Genomic DNA, 13,496 nt, shown 5'->3' with positions numbered 1-13,496 from the left:
CTGAATTCAAAGGAAGTTCTACAGTTCTTGTAAAGTGTTTAAGAGCGAAGATATGAACAGCATTCACCCAGTTTTGTTTGTTCAGCAACCTACCTGTGCTTCCATCAAATCCACCAACAGCATAGAGGAGTTCATTTAGCACAGCTGCCCCTAAAGTGCTTCGTCTTTCTTGCATGCTGGCTATTGACGTCCACAAGTCTTTCACTCCATCATATACATCTACTGTTCGGACTCGTAAAGAGCCATTAAAACCTCCCACAGCATAGACTTTGCCTGCCATGAATACCACCCCTGTTAAAAACAAATTGGGAGACAGAAAAATGGGAGGCAGGTCATGCCTATAGGACAATTATTTTCTTTCACTTTTTCCTTCCAGAAGTTCAGGAAGGTCACCAAGCAATATTCCAGTGTGGTGACAACTACATATGGAATCTGTAAAGTTTGAATGCTGCTTGTTTCATGAATCAGGCCTATGAGAGGGTAAGCCTGGCACTGGCATGGAATCTCTCTATTCAATAGGTCTGATCCATGGGAAAAGCAAGCTTTCAAATGTTATGGGCTCACATGGCACCATTACCATAGTGAAGCATTTCACTATTTCATACATTACATAAAAAAGGCTGGGTTTGCCAACAAATGTACGCTCAAACAAGGGGAATAGAGCACAATATCTGAAATCACATTTGTTGCACTCATGCTATGTATGTTCAGCTTACACAAAAGTACTGATATGTGAAATGACTCTCGCTGGCTGCTGGAGTACATGAGACTGTTATTACTGGATGGAATTCAGCATAGCACTGAGGAGATTGTTCTGTCAAAACAAGCATAACTGCCTGCCAGACACAACTAACATAGTAAAAGCTGCTGAGAGATCAAGCAGAATCAATGGGTTGCACTCCCGTCTCTCTCCCGACAGGGTGACAGAGGTATGTTCCATGCCAAAACCAGGCCTAAACACCAACTGAAATGGATCTAGAAAATCAGTCTCATCCAAGAGAGCCTGGATCTGTTAACAGAGAAGGGCTAACTCTAATGTTTTACTGTATAGCCTAAAATTCAACTGAATATATAAAATCTACCCTAAATAATTTTTGGGATTATGATTGAGGCTATTTTTTTTAAAGAGAAAATATTTACCTGCTCTACATCTCCGAGAAGGAAGTTCAGCAACTTGATCCCATCGCTCCTCCTCAAAATCGTAACACTCTACACTCCGAATGGCTTTAGGTGCTTGCCCACCAACCACCATCATTACCTTGGTAGGAAGGGAGGAAAGTTATCATTAGAGCATTTTCAACAGCAAACAGAAATCCTTGAGATTATTTGGGGCATTCAATGGCAATAGGACACCATCAGCTATGTGAGAACTCATTCAAGAAAAAAAAGAACATTTTGCTTCAGATGCATCAGAGGTTGGCATTTGCATGATATTGAACTTGGCAGTACAGTCAATACATTACTGGATAAAATACTGATTGCAGCCTTTGGGCAAAGCCTATGTACTCTAGCTTTCACAGATTATCTAGCTTCCTTTGCAAAAGGTAATTAGTTCAGATCCCAGAAGAGCTACATTTTAATAAAAGCATGTGATAACAGCCTAGCAATGATATGAAAATTCTAAGAACAACGGAAATGCTGATGGTGCTTAGTATCAAGAGAGACTAGTTTTAACAAAGGGAGATTATAATTACCATGATACTTTGGGGGGGGGAATTACTTGAACAAGCATTTAATGGCTCTGTGTTTGCTTAGATCAGGGGGTAAGACAACCTAAGGCCCGTCGCCTTCTCAATCCAGCCCGCAGACAGTCCAGGAATCAGCATGTTTTTACATGAGTAGAATGTGTCCTTTTATTTAAAATGCATCTCTGGGCCCTGAGCGCTCACTGGAAGGACAGATCCTGAAGCTGACGCTCCAATACATTGGCCACCTCATTAGAAAAGAAGACTCCCTGGAAAAGACCCTGATGTTGGGAAAGATTGAGGGCACAAGGAGAAGGGGATGACAGAGGACGAGATGGTTGGACAGTGTTCTCGAAGCTACCAACATGAGTTTGACCAAACTGCCGGAGGCAGTGGAAGACAGGAGTGCCTGGCGTGCTCTGCTCCAGAGGTCATGAAGAGTCAGACACGACTAAACAACAACAACAATTTTCCTACTCATATTGAAGTACTGCCCTCAATGAGGCCAAACTTAGATCCATAAAATGTTTAAGCATAAGCATAACCCTGCATCCCCACAGAAAAAAACACTGCACACACACACACACAGTGTATGTGTGCATAAACCTAGCTGCATTCAAAATGGCAAAGGTTTCAAAACACATGCACATACTAAAACCATAGTGCTCCTTTACTGGCTGTTTGCTTTGGGCACCACTTTAACCCAACATCCCAACACCATCTGGGATATAACAGCATACTCTAACAGAGCAACCTTTCCCTTTTTGCTGCCTTTGCACCATGAAAATCACACAATGCCTCTGACTGGCATTTCTCCATGCAGTAGTGTGGCAGAGTCAAGTTTATGGAACAGTGGCTGATGTTAATGGGTTTTGAACCAGCTTTAATAGAAAAACTCGAATAGGAGTAGCAGTAGTTGTCAAAATATGAAACCGCAACGTTTCTCTGTTTGGTAAGAAATTATTCTAGCAATGATGTAAGAAGACTGTTGGTTTGCTAATATACATCTTCTATGGGTTGATACACATATGCCCCAGCAAAAAAATAAAAAAAATGTGCCTATTCATTACCATGTATAGGAACTTCAGCAAAGTTGAAACATTTACCCAGGTCAAAGTGGGAAGTCTCTTTCCAACATGCTGACAATTTAATGGACATTCATGTACCGTATGCAAAAGGGAAATGATCATTGTGTGCAGATATATCTGCATACACCCAATCCTCCTTCAAGGGGGAATCATCATGCAACTCTAACCACTGTGTATATGGCCATCCATGTAAAGGGGGCATGTGACCATCATCTTAGGTATTTCAGCAAGAAAAAATAGATTACCTTTGGCAGACTGACTGGGGTCCTTGGTTTTGTTCTAGGATTCTTTATCAACTGCCGTTGATCCAGAGGAAGCAAGTGATATTTCATGGCCTCAATAAGGAAATCTTTACATGTGTTATTGTTCTTGATTAAAGCTTCTTCTTCAACTGTCTGAAGATGCCAACAAAGATATTAGTACAATGGCTATTATCAGACTTCTTAAAAAGTGCCACTAGCAGGCTGGTGTAATGCTCATTCATGATTTCAGTGTAGCAGTACAAATTAAACCCCAAACTGATTCTTCCACATCATTATCCCATTCCCCTATTTCACTCACTACAATATTATCTACTTCAACTGCGCAGTAATGCTTGTTTTGTGTTAAACTGTGCAAGCTTAGTATAAATGTTTTGATTAGTGCATAACTACAGCAATCCCATCTTAAAATATTTACAACACTGCTTAATACAAGCTCCAGAAGACAAGGAACTATGGGATCTTATAACTTGGGAGACCAAAGCTTTGAGATCTCTCTCTCTCTCTCTCTCTCTCTCTCTCTCACACACACACACACACACACACACACACACACAGGCAGCAATCCAAAACCTCATGTTTGGGGCTCAAGTCACAATCCAGAAAAGACAGAGCTCCACAAATGCATAGGGCTCCTTCTCCTTTAGAAGTAAACAATGCAAAAGGCTGTGTTTTGAATGTTTAGCTGCATAATTGAACTGTGACTAAGATTAATTTGCACTAGCAGTTCCAGACATGGTATTTTAAGGAATCAAAACATTCACACAACTTCAGAAACCAGCAGTCATGAAACGACAAGGAGATATGCATGCTTGTGTGTCAGCTGCTCCAATCCCCACATTCCTTTTTAAAAATTTGAAATCTTTTTTTAAAAAGGAAAAGAAACAGTTCTGTGAAAAGGAAAACTTGGAAATAACTATAGTGTGCAACCGCATGTAGATATTAAACAAAGAGAATGGCCATCTTCATTTAAACTGGCAGCACTTTTCTCCAGTGCTTCCCCACTTGATCTATCAGTGAAGCAAGCTCAGCAATCTATCTGCTAAAGACAAATACCCCAAATTTCTATAATATCAGGACACAGAAGTGACAGCTTTACATTGCACCAGTTTTTATGGACAAGGTTAGCTCTCATTCTCTGCCCAGCAGAACCTTCAAGTGAAAAGGAGATTCAGAACATGTTTATCTGCTAGGATGGAACACATAATTATGAAGGCTATCCAAGGTCCCTTTGATTGATGGCAAGCCACAAACAAGCAGCCCAAGCGTATGTTATTAAAGTTTTAGTGCTGTAGATACTAGAAGAACACTAACCTGTACAAGGTAATCCCTGGGCAAGAGAGGGAGGCGGACATGTTCCATCAACTTAGCCATGTGTTCCAAGCGAGACTCTTTCTCATAATTTATCCAAGAAATGACAGCTTCAAACACCTGGAAAGAGCAATAAAACATCTGTCTTTAAAAAGGGACATAAACCATTAAATCCAACCTCAAGCAGAGGTTCAGCAAGTAATGAAATAGGTCTGGAAAAACCAACTAAAGGTATTTTCAAAAGCAAGGAGATATGATAAAAAGATGGATTTAAAAAGAATCAAAACTGGCTTATTTTATTGTGATTGTATGGTTTTCTGCATTCTGAAGGGTCAAACAAACTTTGTATTAAATGTCTACTGTACAATCTCAACCACAAAGACTATCTAATGCCATGAATATAAGTACTGCACAACTTAAATGCTGGTTTTTGTTGAGCTAAGTCCAATGTCAGACAACTTGAAATATGTGTTTCAATGAGAGAGTCTTTCATGACATGAACCTCCCAACTGAAAACATTTAAAATACTCATGGGCATGAGAAGGAACATTCAAGAGAAAGGATGTTCTGATGACTTACCATGTAATGGAACGCATAGGCCAGCTGGGACTTTGGGACTTAAGTGGTGATGGCATTTGTGCACTTAAATGCGTTGGCACTTTTAAAAAACCGTATCGTCTGGCCAATGTAAATTAGGGTTGGGGCATTAAATTTAAAGTGGCACTAATTGCATTCTATTTGGCTTGCTGTACTATCTACAGAAGGTTAATTAATTGCTCATTTAACTCTGTTTTAGAATTGGGAACTTTGACCTGTGTATCTTCTCACCCCTTCAACCTAATTAGTGGCTGCTGAAGCACTGTCCTTCCTTTCCCCACTGCAGCACAAGATACTTAGCTGCATTTAGGTGCTCTGTGACTTCATCTGCATCAAATCTTTCCTTAGGGTTCAACAGTCATAACCTTGCTGGGTTACCAGATATCACATTCCTTTAATTTACACATTTTACCCTTTCCAGAATTCCACCTTTGCTCTTGACCACAAGAAGCAGAGGCTTTTAATCACAAATATGTACAAATTAAAGCTAATATATCATGGGGCAAATTAAATTTGGAACAAGCTATTAAAGGGAGATTTTTATTTTATTTTTTAAAAGTACCATACTCACTTCATTTTAAACTATTGCTCAATTTGCTGTCTTGCACTTGCACCAGAGTTATACTAAAGGCAGGTGATTTAGTCCTGCTGAAGTGTAACCTGCCTGGAAATGCAAGCTCTTTGAAAAGAGATCAGTGTGCAAGTGAAATAAAATAAACATTTAAAACTATTTCCAAAATCATTAAAAACAGACAGGAAGGTAAGAGGCTTTTATTTTTATTTTACTTCTGACACTGAAGCGTTTATCTGTCTATATAGTAGCATGCTAATGCAACACAGTTCATTCATTCGCCACGACAAGGCAGTGATCCATGAAGGATCACTTTGGCCACCTCATGAGAAGAGAAGACTCCCTGGAAAAGACCCTGATGTTGGGAAAGATTGAGGCCACAAGGAGAAGGGGACGACAGAGGATGAGATGGTTGGACAGTGTTCTTGAAGCTACGAACATGAGTTTGACCAAACTGTGGAAGACAGGAGTGCCTGGCGTGCTCTGGTCCATGGGGTCACGAAGAGTCGGACACGACTAAACGACTAAACAATAACATTTAGCATGTGGGAAGGGGCCAATGTATACAGCAGCCCTCACTGCTTACCTCCAAATAAGAGTGATCAATACAGTGGTACCTCTGGTTACGAACTGAATTCGCTCCGGACGTCTGTTCTTAACCTGAAACTGTTCTTAACCTGAGGTACCACTTTAGCTAATGGGACCTTCTGCTGCCGCTGCCGCCACACAATTTCTGTTCTCATCCTGAGGTAAAGTCCTTAACCCGAGGTACTACTTCCAGGTTAGCGGAGTCTGTAACCTGAAGTGTTTGTAGCCCGAGGTACCACTGTATCAGAAAGTTTGAGTAATTGCATGAAGCTTATTTAACTATGCTTAAAATGCTTTTTCCTATAGAGCCCTGAGTGACGGGTGGTTCAGCATGCTTGTTTGACTGTCTAGATTCAAGACAGCACTTTCTAAACCAGGGACCCTCCAGATACTGCTGGATTCCCATTAGCCCCAGCCAGCACAGCCAGTGGTCAAGGACAATGGGAGACATAGTCCAACAACATCTGGAGCCCACAGGTTCTCCACTGTTGCTCTAGAAACACACAGTTCCCCCAATGAAGCACCACCTTAAATGTTTTAAAAATGTGTCAATTTCTGAAAATATTGTAGACTATCTGCTTCTAGTGCCCATATATTTTGTCATTCTTTTCCTGAAAACACTGCAATATTGTTATATTTCTGCATTACAGACTGTGCAGCAGGCCAAACCTTTTCTTCTGATGAAACGGTTAGTTTGTCACTTGATATCAAACTGCAAACTTGGTCTAGGCTAAGGCTAAGGAATTCTTCACCAAGCATCACTTCAGGAAAATGCTGCTCTGTTCAAAACAACCAAAAGTTGAGAAAATGAAGGTTATAATGAGTCTAAAGAAGGGACTAGAAGCAGTAAATTATATTGCAATTTTATGTTGTGAAATAATAAGAACAATGACATAGCCTGCACAGAATTGCCACAAGCAAGGAAAGAGGGACAACTCCACAGCCGCAGTGCTAAGCACAGTCTGCTGTTGTGCATATGAATCTCTGTATTCAAAAACAACAAGCCCATACCTTGGGGTAGAGCACATACATTGCTTGCCAAAGGTCACTCCTGTCTGAAACAGTGCTCTCATAAGTATTGGCAATTCTGAGTTATATGGACCAGCGGCCCTGCCTCAGTATAAGGCAGCTTTCCTATGGGCAGAAGCAATCAGAGTTGCCTGTAATAGCCCGGGAAGCTGCCTGCTACAGAGGTGGAGTTCTCTATTAGCTATTGACAATGTCATCCCTCTATTTGCCAGCAGGTGGCCCTTGCAGACACAAATCTCAGCCAAACCATGCATAATACACTGGTCTACAGGCCACCCTTTAGGGTAGAAATGTAGGAGTGTGATAATAATTTTGCAAATGCAGAAACTTATACTTAGCAGGAACATGTCATTTGCTTTAAGTCACTTTTTCAAAGGTGAATTTTTTTTCTAGTAAGTGAACTCATCTGCTCCGTCTTACTTTTAACATGCAGATATTTTGTTCAACCCAGTTAATGTATAGCCAAAGAACTTGGATAGCATTTTTTGAACGACTTTTCATTAACATTACATAGGATGCTGAAGTAAAAGGGCGCATGAAGGCCAATAAAACAACAAAAACAGCTCTTATAATTACCTAACAGCCAGATCTAAACTGAATGCAATACTTGCCTGGTTAAAGATTAAACAATTCTAAAAATCAAACCTTGAAGAGTGAGCCATTTGTCCCAGACACCAGTTTCTCCTTCGCTTATTATGCTGCAAGCAAGTGACTGAAAAGGTTTTATCTGGATTTGCAAGTAATTTGGCTATATTTGTACTACTTCCTAGAGCAGTGTTTCTCAACCTTTTTTGGGCCACGGCACACTTGTTCCGTGAAAAAAAACACGAGGCACACCACCTCTATAAGACATACCTCCATGCCCTGTAGAGCGAGACCACCGAGCGCCCCAGCCAGCCAGAGGAACCGGCTGCTGTAGCAGGAGGGAGCGTGCGGAGCACCCTGCAGCGCCTGGCCTCTTCTTTTGGGGGGGGCTGCCCGAGGCCTGCCGCCTCGGTGCCTGGAACCGGCGGCTGCAGAGCGGAGCGCTCCGAAACGGCGAGCGCTCGGAGCGCCCTGCAGCGCCTGGCCTCTTTTCTTTTCTTTTTTGCTGCCCAAGGCCGGCGGCTGCAGAGCGGAGCGCTCTGAAGCGCCAAGCGCTCGGAGCGCCCTGCAGCGCCTAGCCTCTTCTTCTTCTTTTTTTTTTGGTGGGGGGCTGCCCAAGGCCGGCGGCTGCAGAGCGGAGCGCTCTGAAGCGCTAAGCGCTCGGAGCGCCCTGCAGCGCCTAGCCTCTTCTTCTTCTTTTTTTTTGGTGGGGGGCTGCCCAAGGCCGGCGGCTGCAGAGCGGAGCGCTCCAAAGTGCCGAGCGCTCGGAGCGCCCTACAGCGCCTGGCCTCTTCTCTCTCTTTTTTTGGGGGGGGGCTGCCCAAGGCCGGCGGCATGTGACAAGGCAGCAAATTGCCCTTCTCGCCGCGGCATGTCCCGGCACACCAGCCAGCGTCTGGCGGCACACTAGTGTACCGCGGAACAGCGGTTGAGAAACGCTGTCCTAGAGGCCTGTCCTGTATCTGAAGGGTTGTCAGAGGACAGTCCTTTATTTGAAGAATGGCCTGGTCCAAGTCTGATTTAAATAAAAGAGAATGGCGAGACCTTGAAGTTGCCCATCAATTGTTGGTGCCTGGATGCAGAGCAGGAACACTTGTCACCATCTTCCTCGTTATGAAGAAATACACTGTATTTCTATTTAAATTATAGTAATAATTTCTAAATTTGCATCTGTACATATACAGATATGCATATGTACATATATATATATATGTACATATACATCAACAGATATACAGGTATGCATATGAAAAAAAATTAATGACTGTGTTCTCCCATGCCCTCTTTTGCAGTTACTCATTTCATCTATTTCTGGTGCTGCATTAAGTGGCTATCTTATTTAACACCTGCCATTTTCTAATCACTGTGTTTCTAAGCACAACTGCAAATGTTACTGTGAAGGCGGTTAACTGAAAGTAGGTCTAAAGTCTCAGACAGCAAGAGCCTGCTTCACTGTAAGGAATTTTAAACATATGTGTTGGAAACACTTTATCAGAAGGCTATCAAAAATTTAACAGACAGCCAAGAGATGTTCCTGGGTTCTGTATTTCTGTCCTGCCTACTGGGCATAGATCCAAATCATATTTTGAAAATCAGTAACATTTTGAAAATCAGTAACATTTCCAAATAATAGAGGGTAGGGGACACATAACATTGCTGGTGCAGTCCTCCTGTATCCATCATGTATGCTACCAAAGGCAGTATAAAGTCCAGGATGAGCAGGTACATCAAACTATGGCTTTAGTAACATAGAAAATGCAGTTGCATCTCAGTACAAAACTGGAAGCATGACAAAATGAAATGTAAAAAATTCTAAGTATTTCTACCCTTTTAAGTAGATTCAATCATCTGATTCTCTGCCTCCTCCCTCATTCTTTGCTTATGAGGAAGCAAGCAGGAAATTGTCCTCCAGGCATCAGTATCTTTATATTTCAAAACAAGAGAGAACTTGGAGGCGTGTTTGATCACCTGCATAGGCGTTGGCCTGTTGCAATAGTTCAGTGCAAGTATGCACATCTGCAAAGGCGCGAATACCAAGGCAATTTGTGGGATGGAGCTGAGATTGAAGAAAGTCACAACAGTTTTGTCGAACATCCATTAGCTGTAATAGGCTGGCTGCTGGCAACAAAACCTGAAAGGCAGAGGAAAAAATGGCAGAGAATGAACGACTATACTTTGCCTTCTTGGGTAAATATTCTGTTAGAACTTGCTACAACACAGTTGAGGAAGAGACAACGAAGCCATTTCAAAGTCAGAAGACAGACCACACATAACCAAAAAGAGAGAGATCTCATGCAGGCAAGTCATCCTTTTGATATCTCCCTTTCCGTTCAAAGGCAATGAAGATGTGGGACAGAATTAATAGTTCTGATATGTACGTCATAGCAAATCTACCTAAAATTACAGGATTTCTCATAAAGATTAGTATATAGAGTAGGTGGTGTTCTTAAAAAAGAACTTAGAAGAATATACTGTGCTATTTTTACTTCTGCATTTTGAAATTATCCCCCACTGAATAAATCATTGCTCATTACCTCATTCTTCACAGGATTTTGATTTTACCACTATGTTCAGGCCACATTCCCCATTTGTTGTTTTCATACCACACTGTAAGTGTACAGGGCTTCCATATGGTGTATAAAGGGCTACATGATATTGCCCTGCATGTATTTTACAAGCCATGCTCTCCACAGAACATACATTACAAAGCTGATACAGCCTCTACCCTCAGGAGAAATTATATACAGTCATTGTAATGAGCAATAACTTAACATGTATGGTAGCTACAGCCCTCTTGCCAATCATGAATAAAAAGAGCGTGGTCCTCAAGGTCAAAGCCAGTCACCACAGAAACTTTACATCTCCACAAAAAAACACTTCTTTATGAACAGCACTGGTACATCACTTCACCGTGAATCATTTTCCATTACAGGCAGCAAACTGTTAGTATATCCAAAGGGCTCATACTGCTGAAAGAATCATATCTGTATGTGACATTCTGGTGATGCCAATGATATCTACAATACTGAATGAAGGCAGATTGAGAAGATGGCCTGGGGCACTTACATTTGTTTATCTGCCAAGAAGACTCCTCACCAGCTCTAGCAACGAAAAAGCCATTTTTAAAAGGCAAGGCCCCTTTAAAAGCTAAACAGTATTAATGTCACTCTTTCCCTCACTGCTAAATATGCATTTACTCTGTTGGAATCAAGCAAACTCATAAGCAGGTCTCCAAGGAATGATCTAGAAAAGCATGACAAATATCGTTAAAGACTTACCTTGCCATTACACTGTGTTGGCAAGAAGAAAACTGTGTTCATCCACTGCCTCAACACACTTCATCCCAAAAGAACAGTAGTAAAACTGCAACGTGCCCTGGGGTGCATTCACTGTACTATTCCAGCAAGAAAAATCCAACCCAGCTGGATCACACAGGAATATTACAAATCAGTAACTTTTTCAGAGAATGCTAACCCCCAACAGGCAACAATAAAACACAGAAATTAATTAAGCTATGGTCTCTGGTTCCCAAACACTTTTGATTCCTAGCACAGATTAACTTAAATTAGCAAAAGGAAACTAATAACAACTGTTTCTTTTTTCCAGCAACTAGAACTGCTTCGGTGTATTGGAATTCCACTAATATGATAAAAGTTTCAAGTTTCAGTGTAGTTTTATAGCAACAGTTCCAAGTAAAGGGCAAATTCACATCTATGCTAATTATCTGTGAACCACATAGCCCTGTTTCTTGCTACAAAGATGGCCTAGATTGCCTACCAGGGCAATACTTCAGGCTCATACTTACCCTCCTCTTCTTGTGCATTCCAATTCCCTTCCTCACTTCCCAGCTTGTGAGAACTATGTCTCAAACCAGGTCTTCCCTGATCCACAACACTGGACCCTGTTATTATTGAACACCTGTTTTTATCTGTTTCTATCATACAGTGTTATTGTTTTATATTGCAGGCCACTTTGAGACCTTTAAACACTAAGTGGCCTGCATTGCAGGGAGTTGGCCCAGATAGAATTGTAGAGCCAGAAGCAACCCTATGATTTAAAGGGCTTTCAAACAAGCATATAACAACTATAATGTTCCATGGCATACAAATCAGATAAACTATGGTTAACTACAAATCACAGTTTGCATCCAAACAAGGATTGGAAACCACAGATCATACTAGGATTCTGGAATATTTCTTATGGTGGTCTATGACCATAATAAAGTTTTGATTATGATGATGTAATATTTCTATTCATGCCTAATTAAATGAAAATAGAAAGAAGAAAAGAAAAAGAAAAACTATGGCATACTACAATAACCATAGTTTGCGTTATATTCTTATAAAATGGCAAACTAGTTACTGAGAACCAAACAAAGAGAAGGAATGTGTGAGCGCACAAGGAATGGTGCCAACATCCTTGGTTGTGATGTCTGAATGAGACCATTGCCCCTGGCTTTGCCATTCCTTCCCCCCCCCCCAAAAAAATGAGAACAATAATAATTAATTTCCTTTTAAAATTCCACAGATTGCTTATATACGGAATGTGAAATTCTTCAAACATTCTAAATTGTTATATAAATGTCTGGAGCCAAATGACTGCTGTTCTACAGCACTTGATACAATTATTCAGCAGTGACAGAAATTAAACTGGGTTGGGAATACGTGTATCAAATAGCAGAGCAGAAACCCCCTGGGACAAAGTGGCACTGGCCTGCAATGTTTCCACTAAAAATACTGAAAGACAGGCAAGCAGCATTATCCAATGGTGCAAATATCTAAGTGCATTACTTGTGAATCCACATGATCTTTCAGCAGCAGGCCTGTCCATTAAAACAGAGTTCAGGAACTTCAACAATTATATCAGTAAAGCATTCAGCCAGATCACTTTTCAAGGGCCAAATCCAAACTATCAAAACACAGAAGACTGCCATTGATTTAAGTTAAAGTGCTTTGACCCAGGGTGCTTAACTTGTATCTAAGTGATCACCATGATCTACAAGTTCAGATTCATCTAGCTTCTTATAACCCACCAAGGAACATGAGAAACTGCCTTACCCCAAGTCAGACCATTAGTACATGTAGCTCAGTAATGTCTACATTGACCAGCAGTGGATGGATCTCCAAGGTTTCACGCAGGGGTCTCTCCCAGCTCTCCCTGGAGATGCCATGGATTGAATCTGGAACCTTCTGCATGTAACGCACATGCTCTCTTACTAAGCTTTGGTTAATATATTCCAAAAACTCAAAGGGCTCTGAGGGTTATGTGAAGATAGGGCAGTCAACATGGTGCTTCCCAGATGCTTCAGACTACAACTCCTACCACCCCAACTACTGGCCAAGCTGGCTGTTAGGAATTGTAGACCACAGCATCTGTAGGGCACCAAGTTGGCTACCCCAATTTAAAATCTTCTGATAAAGACATGTGAACAGGTCCTTAAGATGTAGTTCCCTAAGGATGTAGACCTTGCTGTTCTACTATTGACGTTGATCTACTATTCCTATCAGCATGGTAAATGGTTAGGGATGATAGGAGTGGTACTTCCAACATCTGGGAGGCCACAGTTTCCCCATTCCTGTCCTGGATAAACCATGAATATAAGCTCTTAAATTCTCACTCACTCTACAATTGCAGTAGTGTAACATTACTGATTCCTTATTCTACACCAATGCTGTACAAAATCTTTTAAGTGCATAATATTTTTGCCCCCAGAATACTAAATCTAAGCAGAGACAGCTGGGGAATGGAGAAAAAATTACTACCAGTGTAATCACAGTATTTC

At 41.3% G+C, this 13,496-nt stretch overlaps 1 protein-coding gene across 4 annotated transcripts in view; it reads right to left on the bottom strand.

The window, feature by feature from the left end:
- KLHL3 (kelch like family member 3) overlaps positions 1-13,496 on the bottom strand; it is a 183,169-nt gene that overhangs the window by 145,142 nt on the left and 24,531 nt on the right. For all 4 annotated transcript variants that reach the window (XR_009557143.1, XM_035105508.2, XM_035105506.2 and 1 more), the window contains 6 exons: positions 9,683-9,845; positions 6,770-6,879; positions 4,348-4,464; positions 3,019-3,168; positions 1,141-1,258; positions 94-291 (listed from right to left, as the gene is read on the bottom strand). Coding sequence is in view for 3 of the 4 variants with exons in the window: in XM_035105508.2 (XP_034961399.2) it covers positions 94-291; positions 1,141-1,258; positions 3,019-3,168; positions 4,348-4,464; positions 6,770-6,879; positions 9,683-9,845 (856 nt within the window). In the remaining variant the exon portion in view is untranslated. The remainder of the gene's footprint in view (positions 1-93; positions 292-1,140; positions 1,259-3,018; positions 3,169-4,347; positions 4,465-6,769; positions 6,880-9,682; positions 9,846-13,496) is intronic.

The sequence above is a fragment of the Zootoca vivipara genome, chromosome 2 (assembly GCF_963506605.1).
Source record: "Zootoca vivipara chromosome 2, rZooViv1.1, whole genome shotgun sequence".
Lineage (NCBI taxonomy): Eukaryota > Metazoa > Chordata > Lepidosauria > Squamata > Lacertidae > Zootoca > Zootoca vivipara.
The sequence above is the reverse complement of the archived record's forward strand: the minus strand, read 5'-3'. Positions and strand labels throughout refer to the sequence as shown.